The sequence below is a fragment of the Lissotriton vulgaris genome, chromosome 4_1, assembly GCF_964263255.1.
Source record: "Lissotriton vulgaris chromosome 4_1, aLisVul1.2, whole genome shotgun sequence".
Lineage (NCBI taxonomy): Eukaryota > Metazoa > Chordata > Amphibia > Caudata > Salamandridae > Lissotriton > Lissotriton vulgaris.
In genome coordinates, this window is record NC_141691.1 from 2,065,272,363 (window position 1) to 2,065,286,728 (window position 14,366).

The 14,366-nt window shown below is 45.4% G+C and overlaps 1 protein-coding gene across 1 annotated transcript in view; it reads left to right on the plus strand.

The window, feature by feature from the left end:
• Window positions 1-14,029, plus strand: part of LOC147724993 (uncharacterized) — a 36,885-nt gene extending 22,856 nt beyond the window's left edge. Inside the window, exon 3 of the mRNA XM_086966470.1 lies at window positions 10,661-14,029. Within this exon, the coding sequence (XP_086822596.1) occupies window positions 11,822-12,949 (1,128 nt within the window). The 5' untranslated portion in view covers window positions 10,661-11,821 and the 3' untranslated portion in view covers window positions 12,950-14,029. The remainder of the gene's footprint in view (window positions 1-10,660) is intronic.
• The last annotated feature ends 337 nt before the right edge of the window (window positions 14,030-14,366 follow it).

A 14,366-nucleotide genomic window follows, 5' to 3' on the forward strand; every position in this document is an offset into this window, starting at 1 on the left:
AATGTAAATATTGTTCTGTGCTGCTGCGTATTTTGGGATATCATTGCTTTATTATTTTGAAATGTTTTAAACACAGTAACATTGAGGAAAGATTTCACCCAATCAGAACCAGTTTATATCCAAAATACAGCATTTAACATCAGAAAGATGTCTAGTCAACCTCTGTAAAGGGCTTCCCACTCTGCAGGAATATGCGCTGCCACATTAGAAGCTCACCTGGCCATGGCCGGGAGCAGCAAGGGTCCTTTCAAACCGTGGCGGTCTTGTGCAGAGTTAAGCAGTTTACCCATGCCCCTTTCCTCTCACCCCTTCATTCCATCCCTCTCTTCTCTCCTCTCCCAACCCCGGATCCCTCTCTCACATTGCAGGCAGATGGTTATTAGCACCAGGACACCTTTTGGTAAGAGTAGCGTACTACAAATGTAAATAATAATAGGCAGAAGCAGGGGATCCACTAGACCTGAACTTCATGGGGGGTTAACACTCCCAGCCAGGGCTGGCCCTAGCACTGGTCGCACCCGGTGCAACAGTCTTTCCACCTTCCCCATGAATTCCCTCACTATCACCCACCAACAATACACCTCATCTCTCTATAGCACCTGTCTGACAAACATTTCATTTTTTATAGCGTTACTCATAGTTTACTCACACTCAGTTCTGTGATGTGCATGGTACATCTTCTTTGTACCAGGCACTTTAACCTTCTGCACTGTGTGGGTGACAAGAGTCCGCATGTGACTGCACGGTGAGCAATGCAACAGTGTGAGTTTAGGGTAAAAGGAGTGACTACAGGGTGAGTGAGGTGACCATATGAATTTGGGTTCGGCTGTAAGTGCAGAGTGGGACAAATTAGTGCATGGTTAGTGATGGCCTTGTTTGAGTGAGCTACAGATTGAGCAGTGAGGGGGGGACAGGTGAGTGAAGTGTCACATGAGTGCAGGGTGAGAAGTGTGGTCATGTGACCGCAGGGTGAGGTACAGAGTGGACAAATGCAAGCACATTTTTAGTGCAGAGTGATCACTGTGAGAGCAGGGTGAGCGGGTGAATGTTGTGAGTGCATTGTGATCAGTGTGAGTGCATGATGATCAGTGTGAGTGCATGGTGATCAGTGTGTGTGCATTGTGATCACTGTGAGTGCATTATGATCACTGTGAGTGCAGGGTGAGCCGTTGAATGTTGTGAGTGCATGTTGACCAGTGTGAGTGCATTGTGATCAGTGTGAGTGCATTATGATCACTGACTGTGAGTACAGGGTGAGCGGGTGAATGGTGTGAGTGCATGGTGATCAATGTTAGTGCATAGTAATCACTGTGAGTGCAGGGTGAGTGGGTGAATGTTGTGAGCGCATGGTGACCTGTGTGAGTGCATTGTGATCACTGTGAGTGCAGGGTGAGCGGGTGAATAGTGTGAGTGCATGGTGATTGGTGTGAGTGCATGGTGATTGGTGTGAGTGCATGGTGATTGGTGTGAGTGCATGGTGATCAGTGTGAGTGCATGATGATCAGTGTGAGTGCACTGTGATTGTTGTGAGTGCATGGCGATCGCTGTGAGTGCATGGCGATCAGCGTGAGTGCATTCTGATCGCTATGAGTGCATGGTGATCAGTGTGAGTGCATTGTGATCGCTGGTAGTGCAGGATGAAAGTGAAGGCGAGAATGAGAAGTGAGTTGTCTGAAAGCAGGGTGCATTCCCAGAAACTTGAAGCGTAGGGTTTCAGATATAAGTTAAACTATTGCTATAATGGCATTAATCAGGGATCAAGGGTGGAGTAAATAAATAATGTGCTGATCCTGCAACAAACTTCCAGTCTAATGATTAGGGTTACCAGCTCATTATTTTAATGCCCCAGAAATAAGCAGGCAACTAAAGCTGTATTTTTTGCACTTATCTGTGAATACTTAGAACAGCAAATATAAATAGAAAGCACTTTTAATGGTGTTCTAGGGATGCCTCAATGATCCATGACTGATAATTAAAGTGATTAAAGACAGAAAAGTTACATAACTAATGAATACATACTTTTTTATTTATAACTCTATTTAGTTTCAAGAGCAGGTCTCTGCAGGGTCTTTAAACAACACATAGTAGGCATGTTTCTTTTGGCAACCCAACTTTATATTCCTTTTCATTAAATGCATTCTCACACTACAGCAGTAAGTGTAAAAATACAAATGTAAGGAATAGGCAGGGTGGGGGCCCAGGGGGTACTGGAACCATTAAAAAAACTTCGCTTTGTTAACCAGTTAACAAAGGCATGTAAATATGCTAATGGTCTTTAAAGACCTGTGAAAACCTCGGGCATGCTGGAGATAAGACTCCAGACACTGCCCAGCCGAGCCCCCAGGAGCGCGAGCTGCACTGCAGCAGCCCGGGCTGGGACACAGGATGGGGGAGGAGGGAAGCTGAAGCCCTGGAGGCCAGGGTAGAAGTGTGACTGCGAATGTGTGACCCCCTTCACACCACTCTATGACCCCCTGGGGACGCGCCCCACAGTTTGAAGACCCCTGTTATATATATACTAGCAGCCTGCCCCCGGCTTTGCCCAGGGTAGAAGGGGGTGGGGGCAGCATTTTAAGCCTCTGTGCACCCCCCCACAATGCCAAGACCGCATCCTTCCCGCCTCCCGCCCAGACATTGGCCATACCGCCTCTTGCCTCCCGCCTTGATCCTTCAGCCTTGAGCCTCCCGCCCGCCATGACATTGGTCATACTGCCTACCCCTCCCGCCTCTCGCCTCCCGCCTCCCGCCTCTCGCCTGCCTTTGCCTTACCGCCACTCCCCGCCGCAAGTCCACTCCTCGCCGCAAGTCACCGCTCCTCCCCGCATATCGTCATTAGTACCGCCACTCCTCGCCGCAAGTCCACTCCTCGCCTCAAGTCCCCGCTCCTCCCCGCATATCGTCATTACGTTACGTGTAGGTCGCGATCAGCGCTAAGTCGCGGCCGGCGCTTGTTTTAGGGGACAACTTTGTTTACAAATTTTAATTTTTTAATTTACGTTTTTTAAAAATTTAATGTCGCCTATGTCCATCTACACACCCTGACATTTTCAAAGATGTATCGGGTGTGTAGATTGGCGCTGTGGTTCCCGAGTTTACCTGGCCAAAAGGTGCAATTTCTCTCTTTATAATAGTAGTATAGATATATGTGGTGGGGTGTCCAATATTTCAAAAATGTTGTGTGGAGAAAAGAATTCACTTTGGGAACAGACTACAACCCTTGTTAGATCTGTTTACAACCAAAGGTGGGGGCAGAGAAACTCTTCATATCGCCAAATGGTAGTATAGACTCCAGGGCTTTCAATACAAATTTGAATATGTGCCTGCAGTTAAGAACTATGTTGCCGATTGTCTCTCGAAGCTGCCATTGGATGACAATGATGTAAGTCTGGACGATGTTGAGCTGCTAGAAATTGTGTGTGCAGTGTGCTTTATCAGCGACTCTACTAATGGTGCATTGTCTGAACAAGAATGGTTGGATGCAGTATCTTGTGATGGAACTCTGCAGGAAGTGATGAAGTGTATGGTGAATGGTTGGCATTCAGTTAGGAGTAATCCTGAGGCATTAGTTTCCTTCAGCAGAGTTGGAACAGAACTGCCCATCGTTGGGTGCATTCTACCCAGGAGTGGTCAACTTGTTGTCCCCGGGTGTCTTCGTGAGAAAGTTCTTGTGTTGGCTCATGAAGGGCATCCTGGTAATCGGACCATGAAAAGAAGGATAAGAGAGGATTTCTGGTGGCCTGGTGTGGACAGGACGATCAAGCATTATGTTAGGAACTGTTGTGTGTGTGTTCTTCGTGACATGTCACAGGTGACTTGTCCATCCCCTGTCAACCCCATTGTGGTAACACACTTGCCTTGGTGTAAGGTGGCGTTTGATGTTGATGTGCTTTCGGGGTTGGGGTAGTACACCCAGGTATACATTGGTCTTGATTGGTCTTGATTATATGTCAAAATAGCCAGAGGTAAGATTTGTAGACATTACATTTTTCAAAGAGACATTTTCCAGGGAAGGTTTTCCTGAGGAGCTGTTAACCGACAATGGAACCCAATTAATATCCAGGGAAATGCAGAATTATTGGCATTAAGCACTTGTTAACTTCCCTTTACCATCCTCATAGCAACGGTCTTGTTGAAAGATTAAACCGTTGTATCAAAGACCAGTTGCAACTCGTACTCATAAATGGTCTACAATGGAAAGAAGCTATAGATGATGTTGGACCCGGCCTCGTGGCGTGGTCCTACCCCTCCCGCATGGCGGGCCCGGGACGACATCGGCCCTCCGTTGACCTGCTGTCGCCCCCCCCTGGCACTACCTGGCACGAACTCTCGACGAGAGCAGCCACCCTGGCAACCCACGACTCTTCCCCCCTGGGACCCGGCGAACCTATGCACCCCAACTCTGCAGGTCCGGCTACCACCCCGGACCACCATACCCGGCCCGACTCCATCTTGGGCCGATCACGTCCCGAACACGTGGCCTCGGCCTGACCCTGGCCGCGGCCCCAGCGAAGCCCCAACATCGAGGCAGCCAGATCCCCCAGGTGGTAGAGTGGCCACTCGACGGATCTAAAGAGGAGGGGAGTTTCGATGGCCCTCCGCCCGTCCCCGGATGCCTAGTATCGATCGCGCTCCGGCCTCCCTGGGCGCTGGCTCCACCCCCCTGCTGGGTATCTGGACACCATCATCCCGGCCCCTCTGGCCCCCAGGCGCGGGGGTCCGGACATCAAAGGACTCCAGTCCTATATCTGGGATAGCCCTGGATTGGGACTCTAATTGTATCCTGGAGTCGAAGCCCTGCTGACCTTGTCGCGGCTGATCCTGATAAGAACTCTTGTACCTGGAACCACCCTCGGAGCCCTGCTGACGTGGTCGCGGCCCGACTATGCTGACCCACCCTCGGAGCCCTGCTGACGCTGTCGCGGCCCGACTATGCTGAACCACCCTCGGAGCCCTGCTGACGCTGTCGCGGCCCGACTACGCTGAACCACCCTCGGAGCCCTGCTGACGCTGTTGTGGCCCGACTACGCTGCACCACCTTCGGAGCCCTGCTGACGCTGTCGCGGCCCGACTATGCCGAACTATCTTCCGAGCCCTGCTGACGCTGTTGCGGCTCCCTGCACCCCCCCAGCTCAAGGATTGAGAGCTGGGCGTCGGGTGTCCTAGTACCTGTTGGTACCGAGACTGTCCCGCTACCCCATTTCCCTGATACTGAGACTCTACTGATCCCTCGATCCCTGTGTCCTTATTGCCACAATAACTTGCCTTCATTCTATATAAAAAGACTCTTACGAATCTACTCTTGTGTGGTGTCCATTGGTAGTGGTGTGATTGCTCGCCCGTTACGATTGTAGAAGAGGGACCTCACCCAGGAGGCCTCTCGACGGCGCTCGCCCTATTCCATAAGGATTGGTGGGTTCCGGGGTGTTCAGTCAGACACCTTCTGTCTCCCCGGGGTCTGCCTTTCTAACAGATGACATGTTGTGGGCTATGAGAACTACCCTTCCACGTAAGCACTGGAATGTCCCCGTTTATCCTGTTAAGGGGAAGGATTGCTGGTTCCAAACTTAATAAGCAATGGATGGAAAGGAAAACTATTGATGCTGCGAAGTTGGCCAAAGTAGCGGATGTGAGAGCTGCTGTGCAGGAGAGATAGGATTCCACAGATGGTTCTTACTGTGTTTTGTTGTTTCAGGTGGGCGATTGGGTGAGAGTTAAAATACCGGGTTTTATTCACAAGGGTTGGTCGTGTTTTTCTGCACCCACTCAGGTCTAGAAGGTGAGGGAAGCATGTCTTGGTACTTGAGAATGGGAAAACTTGGAACAAGTGTTTCATTTCGGTTGTACCCAAATCCAAGAAGGAATATGTTGGGAGGGGGATGAGTGTGCATGTTGACCCTGACCCAGCTCAGTCTAATGGGGGGCATGTTGGCTCACACACAAATCCTTCGCATTCTTCAAGACCCATTCTTTCCAGGGCAAGCTCGATTTCAGTTACCTCTGTTAGAGCATATGTCAGAACCAGGTCTCGTCCTGCTAAGTTTTGCAATTGCAAAATGTTTTGATTCTATGTCCTCACCACATGCTCTTGCTATGTAATTCTTGTGTTTATTTTTCTTTATGTATTTGTAGGAAGGGGGATGTGGTTGGTTAGCTTTGTTCTCGTGGTGCCCTGCCTGGAACGTTGGGGTGCGGGTGTGGAAGAATAAGCCTTTTTAGGGGCTCACTGCTGCAGGGGTTCTTTCTTATCAGTCCACTGGTCCTTAAACCAACAAGATAGAGATTGGCACGGAGGCTAAAAAATCAAAATAACAAGTTTATTAATCCTCATGAGTGGGACTACATCAATACAGCACCCTTGGGCACTTTATGAGATAGTACAAGGAATACAGAGACCATGGGGTTTATATACCTAGTTTGTTGCTGAATAAGCATGGAGATTCAAAGAGGAGGTACAAGCATATACAAGAATAACCATCGACTAACATGGGCAGACAAAAACACTTACTCAGCAACGTGGGAGGGGAGATAATACTGCTTAGCTAGTTGAAACAGCCTGACAGTTACATTCTAAAACAGGTGCATTCTAGCAGCTACAGGCCTTTCTGAGCATGCGCAGTGCTCTGGCTCAGTACTGAAGGAGTTAAATACAGTTGATGACTCAAGCAGAATAGGAAGGCAGGCAACAGTGAGGACGACAGAATCACATGGCTAATGCAAATGGATGCTGCAAATAAAATGGCTTCAGCTTATGCTAACAGTAATTCCTGTGATTCCCACACGGGGGATCGGCGGGCTGCAGCGGGGGACGGAGAGAGGAATAAAGGACTTACCTATAGTCCCGACTCCACCGCAGTTACTTTCTTGCAGATACTCAATTAGGTTCTGGGATATTTGTATTGTTTGCATTGTGAGGTCCCCTGTCAATCATGCTGACTGGGTGCCAAACATTCTTTGGGTTATGATCTCAACTTGCGTGGAATAGTTTTACCCCAAAGTTGTTCCTGTCTTGCCTTTTTTCCTCAGAGAGGATTTTTAATATATGGCCCTTTGGTTCAGATAGTTACCCGTCTCCCTCTTAATTTCTCATCACCTCTATGAAATTATGGGAATGTCACACATAGGCAATGTGTGAACTTTCCAGTTATGAAGCACAATTTATTTGCAGTAAAAAGTTTATATTGAAATAATTTATTTCTGCGTGCGTGCGTGGGTCTTGGGTGCTCTGATGCATCTGGAACAGCGTCATTTGGCTCCTCTCCCACACGTCACAGAAGTACATTGTTTACGTGTACTTGACTGTATAGACTCTGTGTGCCTTAACATTATTAATGTGAAATGTAGTCTTTAGAACCTAACAAACAATCCTTACCAATAAAATGTTCACTGTATAGGCAAGATATTCACATGTGAGTGCTCCAATCTTCATTTACATCAAGAATTGTAGTGCTTGCTTATATTTACAGTTGTGTATTTAAAAGTTATATTGCATTTACTGAAAGTGCAACACGCATGCAATTCTGAATTCATTATTAACGTTTACATTTATTTGTAGTTGTACGTGCACATATAGCCACATGTTAAACATGCACATTGAAATGCACAATTTAAGTTAGAATAACTAGGCCTGCATTTCTTTTCACATGAAACTGTACTATTCCTTCTTTCTTGCATGTTATTTTTCTTGCAGGTGCGTTCACATGGTTTCATTAGTTAGAGGAAAGAGTATCAATGTATTAGTGATAATGAGCCTGAGAAGAAGGACCTTGGCAGGAACACTGAGAGGCAGAGTGTTAACAGAAGATTTCTATTTATTTTGTATCAGGATTCGCGCGGTACCCAAGGTCGATAGCGTTGCCAGGCTCATGACATGAGAGAATTTAGTAACGTTGCAGGTGTGGACTGTGGGAATGGGAAGGACAAAGCAATCGTTGATGACGTGGATACGAGATGATACTCTGAAGGATTCTTGGGTATTAATTGGTGTTCACACCGTTTGACTTTAGGATAGTTTGCTTTGCACTTTGAGAGGTACAGACCTCTCAGTTTCCTTTTATTCTTGCCTGAGTGTGGCTTTAGGCTAACACTTATTCCCTTATCCCTAGAAGACTCTTGCCGAGCGTCCACTATGCTGACACCTTCCTGCATTTCCCAAATCCTTTAGACCCTTAAGAGCGAAACATCATCATTTTAAATGTAGTCCTGATTAGATGAATTTAGACCTTATTCATGTATAGGAGGGAGGATCTGAGTTCTTTTACGGAACATCAAATATTGCTACTCATTTTCTGTTTTGCTGTAACTGATCTTCTTGTATGCCCTATGCTACTGAGACTGAATTTCTTTAGATTTGGTTTTCTAGTGATAATTCTGTAACTCTTAGAATCTTCTTAAGATTCATATATATATTAATTTGGCTATTAACTTGTAATAAACCTTCTTAACCCTGAATCCTGAATTTGGGTCCTCATTGTGTAGCCAAATGGGTTACACGAATAATTAATCTCCCTGATTAATGTTAACTCCATTTTATCTCTCGGCCAACTAAAAAGATTCATAGGATAAGAAATGGTAAGAGAGGTCCAGCGCTCTTTCACATCTCTTTCTGTCCCCCTGGTCATAAAACTGTTTCTGCCCTTTATGCATGTGCGGGGAAGGGTGCAACAAGTACAGCATCAGCAGTCCCTGAGGTGCAGGAGAACGAGGCAGGGGCCCGTGGGAGTCAGTGCTGCCGGATACGGAAAGTGAGCTCTGAGCAGGGAGCAGAGATACAGACGCCGCACTGATGTTGTTTATCCGCAGGACTCAGCATCTTTCAATGTAAGTGTGACCTGTCCCATTCCAAGATGGCGCCGGGAGAATGTTTCAACTGCAGCATCTGCTTCCAGGAGGCCTGTATGGCGACCATATTAAACAGGATAATTTGCACAGTGACTCATTCAGTACGCTCTTTATCTCGCTCACTTCTGTTCTCAGTTTACGAGTGGCATTTCCATATATTCAGTGATGTAATGTAAGAGTATTTGTAGAGCGTGGACAAATCACCCGTGAGGATCTCTCGGCACTGAGTAAGAGCGGAAAGGTCCGGTGCATCAGTTGAAAAGCCAGGTCTTCAATTTCTTGCAGAATGTTGTGAGCATGGTGGCTATCCTACTGTTCTGGGGGAGGGCGTTCCAGGTCTTTGCTACTAGATAAGAGAATCATCGGCCCCCTGACCTACTTCTGCGAATGTGTGGGATTAGTGTGAATGTTAGCGAGTTAGATCTCAGGTTCCGGGGTTGCTGGTGGAAGTGCAGATGGTGGTTGAGGTAGGCGGGTCCTTCCTGATGCAGCACCTTGGAGGCAAGTGTGAGTATCATGAGCTGGCAGCGTTTCTGGACGAGGAGCCAGTGGAGTTCTCAGAGGTGAGTTGTGATGTGGGAAGAGAGAACGGTTTTGTGTGATGTTTTAATGTCTTATGTGTGACACTTTGATTGACACTCTTTTTTACTAGCAAAACAAACTAGGAATTTCAGTAATTTTAAAATGGCTGAAATGTTCCTCAAATGTTTTGCACCAATAATAATTATGTTTTAGACTTACAACTTCCACACTCCTCCCCCGCTGCTTACACTTAATAATACTGGACATAATCACAAAGCCAACTTTTTCTAAAAAATATATAGTTTTTTAAAAGGCTGGTGGGAATGGAAGACAAATAATTACAACATAGTTTACGCTTGCAATCTTGAGATTATCTGAGGGATTCTGGCCACTGTTCCCTCTTAATCTTCAACCTCCCTTGCTCTTTAAAAAGTGCATTCCTCTCTTCAAGCTTACAGGCTACACATGTTGTGCATCCTATCTTCCTGTAAACAGATATCAGTAGGAGAAAAGACTGATGAAAACAAGCTTAATGTCTCCGGAATGTTTAACATTTAAATGTGCATATAAAGAGCACCGCCGGGACCCCTCACTCCGAGGTTGCTGCCGCGCAGATGAACCCGACATCCACCCTCACCACACCTACGGGCCATCCGCCACCCTTGACTGGGTTGGAAATATCACTGGTCCTTTGATTTCGATCCACGCCATATGCAGCCCTGATGAGTCACAGGTATCGTCCTGTTTGTCGAAACACATGTCGGATGGCATTGTAAAATCTGATGAAAAGATCTACATAAAGCAACGTGTTTTTTACCACACCACCGGTGTCAACATACTTTGTTTCAACTCTTTTGTTATCTAAACTGTTGATTATACGTGTGCCTAGTAACTGGTATATAGTAGTCATTGAGATAATTGTCACAAAAAGAAACCGACAGAGAGAGAGAATCATAGACAGAAAAACATACAGAGGGACAAATCTACGAGAGACTGAGACTGGTAGAGTAACACATAAAGAGACTGGGGCTGTATCTCAAAACTGAGCTTTATGATTAGCAGTGGTGCATGGAGAAACCAGTTCACTAATTAAAATCGAGAAACTATACTGCACATTTATTCTCTAAATGTGGCTCCAGAGCTTACTATCCCTAGGGCAGCCACCAATGCCTTCCTTCTTCTGTGCCTCTCCACTCAAAATTACTCTTTCTCATCTTGCTTCTTTGTTTTATAGCCACTTGGCTAAACAAAGCTCTTCCTTTTATTTGTAAAGGTATTAACATGTGTTTCTCATTCACAGAATCAAAAGGACCTGCAGCACCCCAGCACCAGAAAAGTCCTGCGCTGCATCACAAGAAGAAGAATTGTATGTATGTGCAGAGTCCGAGCAAAGATCCACTGGAAGCCCGGACCTGTGTACACATTGTGCAGTTTATTCCGAGGAGAAACACTGACCTAGTGAGAGATAAAGCTACATACGGAGCTCATCATTATTGCTACTGTGAAGATCCGACCCAGGGATAACCAGTATCATTACATAAAGTGAAAAAGTTTTGCTAATTGTTTTCTATATGTATAATAGATGTTCAGTTCTGACGAGAAATCATATTAGTGTACGTATGAGAAAAGCTTCACTCAGAGCTCACATCTGTACTTGCATCAGATGATCCATAATGAGGTTGATCCACAAAAGTGTACAAAGTGTGTAATTTTTTTCATTCTAATGTAAAAACAGTTCAAACATCAGAATATTCTCACCATACCAGTGTAAGACGTACGAGTAAAGCTTGACTTTCTGAACTTTCTGTTGAATTATCAGAGAATGCTTTTAGGGGAGAGCTCTACCAGTATACAGAATATTGCAAAGTTGCGCTGGGGGATCTTTGCTGGTCAGCCATCAAATAGTTAAATATGAGGATAGGTCACACCAGTGTACAGATTGTGGGAAAGCTTCACTGAACCAAAGAAGCTGTTGAGACACCAGAGAGTCCTTACTTGTGAGAAACCCTACAGTTGTACCGAATGTGGAAAAAACTTCACAGAGAGACTTTTTGTTGATTCACCAGTGAGTCCATACTGGTGAGAAACCCTATCCTTGTACAGAATGTGGAAAAAATTTCATAGCGAGTCACAATTTGTTGATTTATCATAGAGTCCATTCTGGTGAAAAAACATATATTTGTACAGAATGTGTGAAAAGATTCCCTCGGAAATTAAACCTTTTGGTGCATCAGAGAGTCCATACTGGTGAAAACCTTATTAATGTACAGAATGTGAGAAAAGCTCCTGTTCAAAAACAACCCTTTTGGTACATCAGAGAGTCCATACTGGTGAGAAACCTTATCATTGTATGGACTGTGGAAAAGGCTTCAGTCAGAAGAGTACGCTGTTGAGACATCAGTTAACCTATGCTAATGATAAACCCTAACACTGTACAGCAGGTGGAAAAAGCTTAACCAAAATGTCCATGCTGGTGAAGCATCAGAGAATCTATCCCAGTGAGAAATCCTATCAGTGTACAGAATGTGGAAAAAACGTCAGTACAAAACACAGCCTAATGGTGCATCAGAGAATCCATACTGGTGAGAAACCTTTCCACTGTGGAGAATGTGGAACAAACTGCAGACAGAGGCACCAGCTAGTGGAACATCAGAGAATCCATACAGGTGAAAAACCATTCCACTGCGGAGAATGTGGAAAAAACCTCAGTCGGAAGTACATCCTAGTGGTGCATCAGAGAACCCATAGTGGCGAGAAACCCTTTTGTTGTACAGAGTGTGAGAAAAAGTTCAGTGATAAGTCCAACCTATTGGTGCATCAGAGAATCCATACTGGTGAGAAACCTTTCCACTGTGGAGAATGTGGAAAAAACTTCAGTAAGAAGCACATTCTAGTGGTGCATCAGAGAATCCATAGTGGCGAGAAACCCTTTTGTTGTACAGAGTGTGGAAAAAACATCAGTGATGAAAGCAAGCTAGTGGTGCATCAGAGAATCCATACTGGCGAGAAACCCTTCCACTGCGGAGAATGTGGAAAAAACTTCAGTCAGAAGCACAACCTAAAGGTGCATCAGAGAATCCACACTGGTGAGAAACCCTACCTCTGCACAGAATGCGGGATAAGCTTCAGTCAGAAGTGCACCCTAGAGGCGCATCAGAGAATCCACACTGGTGAGAAACCCTTTCCGTGTGCAGAATGTGGTAAAAGCTTCACTTTCAAGAAGAATCTGTTGAGCCATCAGAGAATTCATACTAATGAGAAACCATATTGGTGCACCGAATGTGGAAAAAGCTTCATTCGGAAGCAGCACCTAGAGATGCATCACAGAATCCATACTGGCAAGAAACCCTTTTGTTGTACAGAATGCGGAAAAAGCTTCAGTCAGAAGCACAACCTAAAGGTGCATCAGAGAATCCACACTGGTGAGAAACCCTACCTCTGCGCAGAATGCGGAAAAAGCTTCAGTGAGAAGTGCAACCTAAAGGTGCATCAGAGAATCCACACTTGTGAGAACCCCTTTCCGTGCACAGTGTGGGAAAAGCTTCACTTTCAAGATGAATCTGTTGAGCCATCAGAGAATTCATACTGATGAGAAACTATATTAGTGCACCGAAAGCGGAAAAAGCTTAATTCGGAAGCAGCACCTAGAGGTGCATCAGAGAATACACACTGGTGAGAAACCCTTCCACTGTGGAGAATGTGGAAAATACTTCAGTGAGAAGCACTGCCTGGTGCGGCATCAGAGAACCCATACTGGCAAGAAACCCTTTCAGTGTAAAGAGTGTGATAAAAGCTACTCTCTAAAGAGTAGTCTGTTGAGACATCAGAGACTTCATACTGATGATTAACCATATTGGTGCACAGAATGCGCAAAAAGCTTCAGTCAGAAGCACAACCTAAAGGTTCATCAGAGAATCCACACTGGTGAGATACCCTACCTCTGCTCAGATAGTGGAAAATACTTCAGTGAGAAGCGCTGCCGGGTGGCGCATCAGGGAACACATACTGGTGAGAAATACCTTCAGTGTAAAACTGTTTTAAAAGCTTCTCTCTAAAGTGCAACCTGTTGAGACATCAGATTATTCATACTGATAACCAACTTTAGCAGCAAACAGAATATGGGAAATGCTTCAATCTGAACAGCACACTGTTAAGACCTCAAATAATTCATTCAAGGTACAAACCATAAAAATGGACAGAATGTGGGGAAAGCTTCACATGAAGTATAGGTCTGATCTGGCATCAGAGTATTCATCCTCAGTAAAGGCCGATTTAGTGTAGCAAGTGTATGTATATCAAGAAATGTTAAATAAAATGTCAAATACGTAATCTATGCTGCTCCCATATAATTTGCAACATTTTCTAACTTTAAACTGTGTTTTTTGTGTGTGCTTTTCTGTGATGCACAATGCTTAAAATAGAGAATTACGGCACTACAAACTGCTTATATGCTTAACGACGTACAGGTAAGGGGAGAAACATGGCCACATCCATAAATAATGGATCATTGGCTGACCCTTCGACTGCAAACATTAAGCAAGCTATGAACACTTGTAGAAAATTTTGTATATGTTCTTTTTATTATTCTTATTGGCATTTCTTGTTAATGACATACAATAATTTTATATGTTCAATAGCAAAACAAACAAAACATATCACTCCAATTGAACTTCGACTCAGATGGCTTTCAGGCTTACTGTTGCACCCACCTCGCCAACTTCAAGTCAGATACACAGCGATTCCCAGGACGGGATGTCCCCCCACGCTCTACCGCCTTTTATTGCTACAGGTGATCTCCCTCCCATGATCCCACTGTCCTCGTCATTCTCTCTGTCGGGGTACAGGCAGCTGCCTTCCTTGGACTCTAATCATCCCCACCTACTAAACCTCATTGTGACCACCTCCTACAAACAATACAATTGTCCCTTCACCCCCCAACTTCACCAGACACCCCATCCAAGCAGACAGGGACTCCGCAAGACATTAACGACTCACTCTCTTCCTCG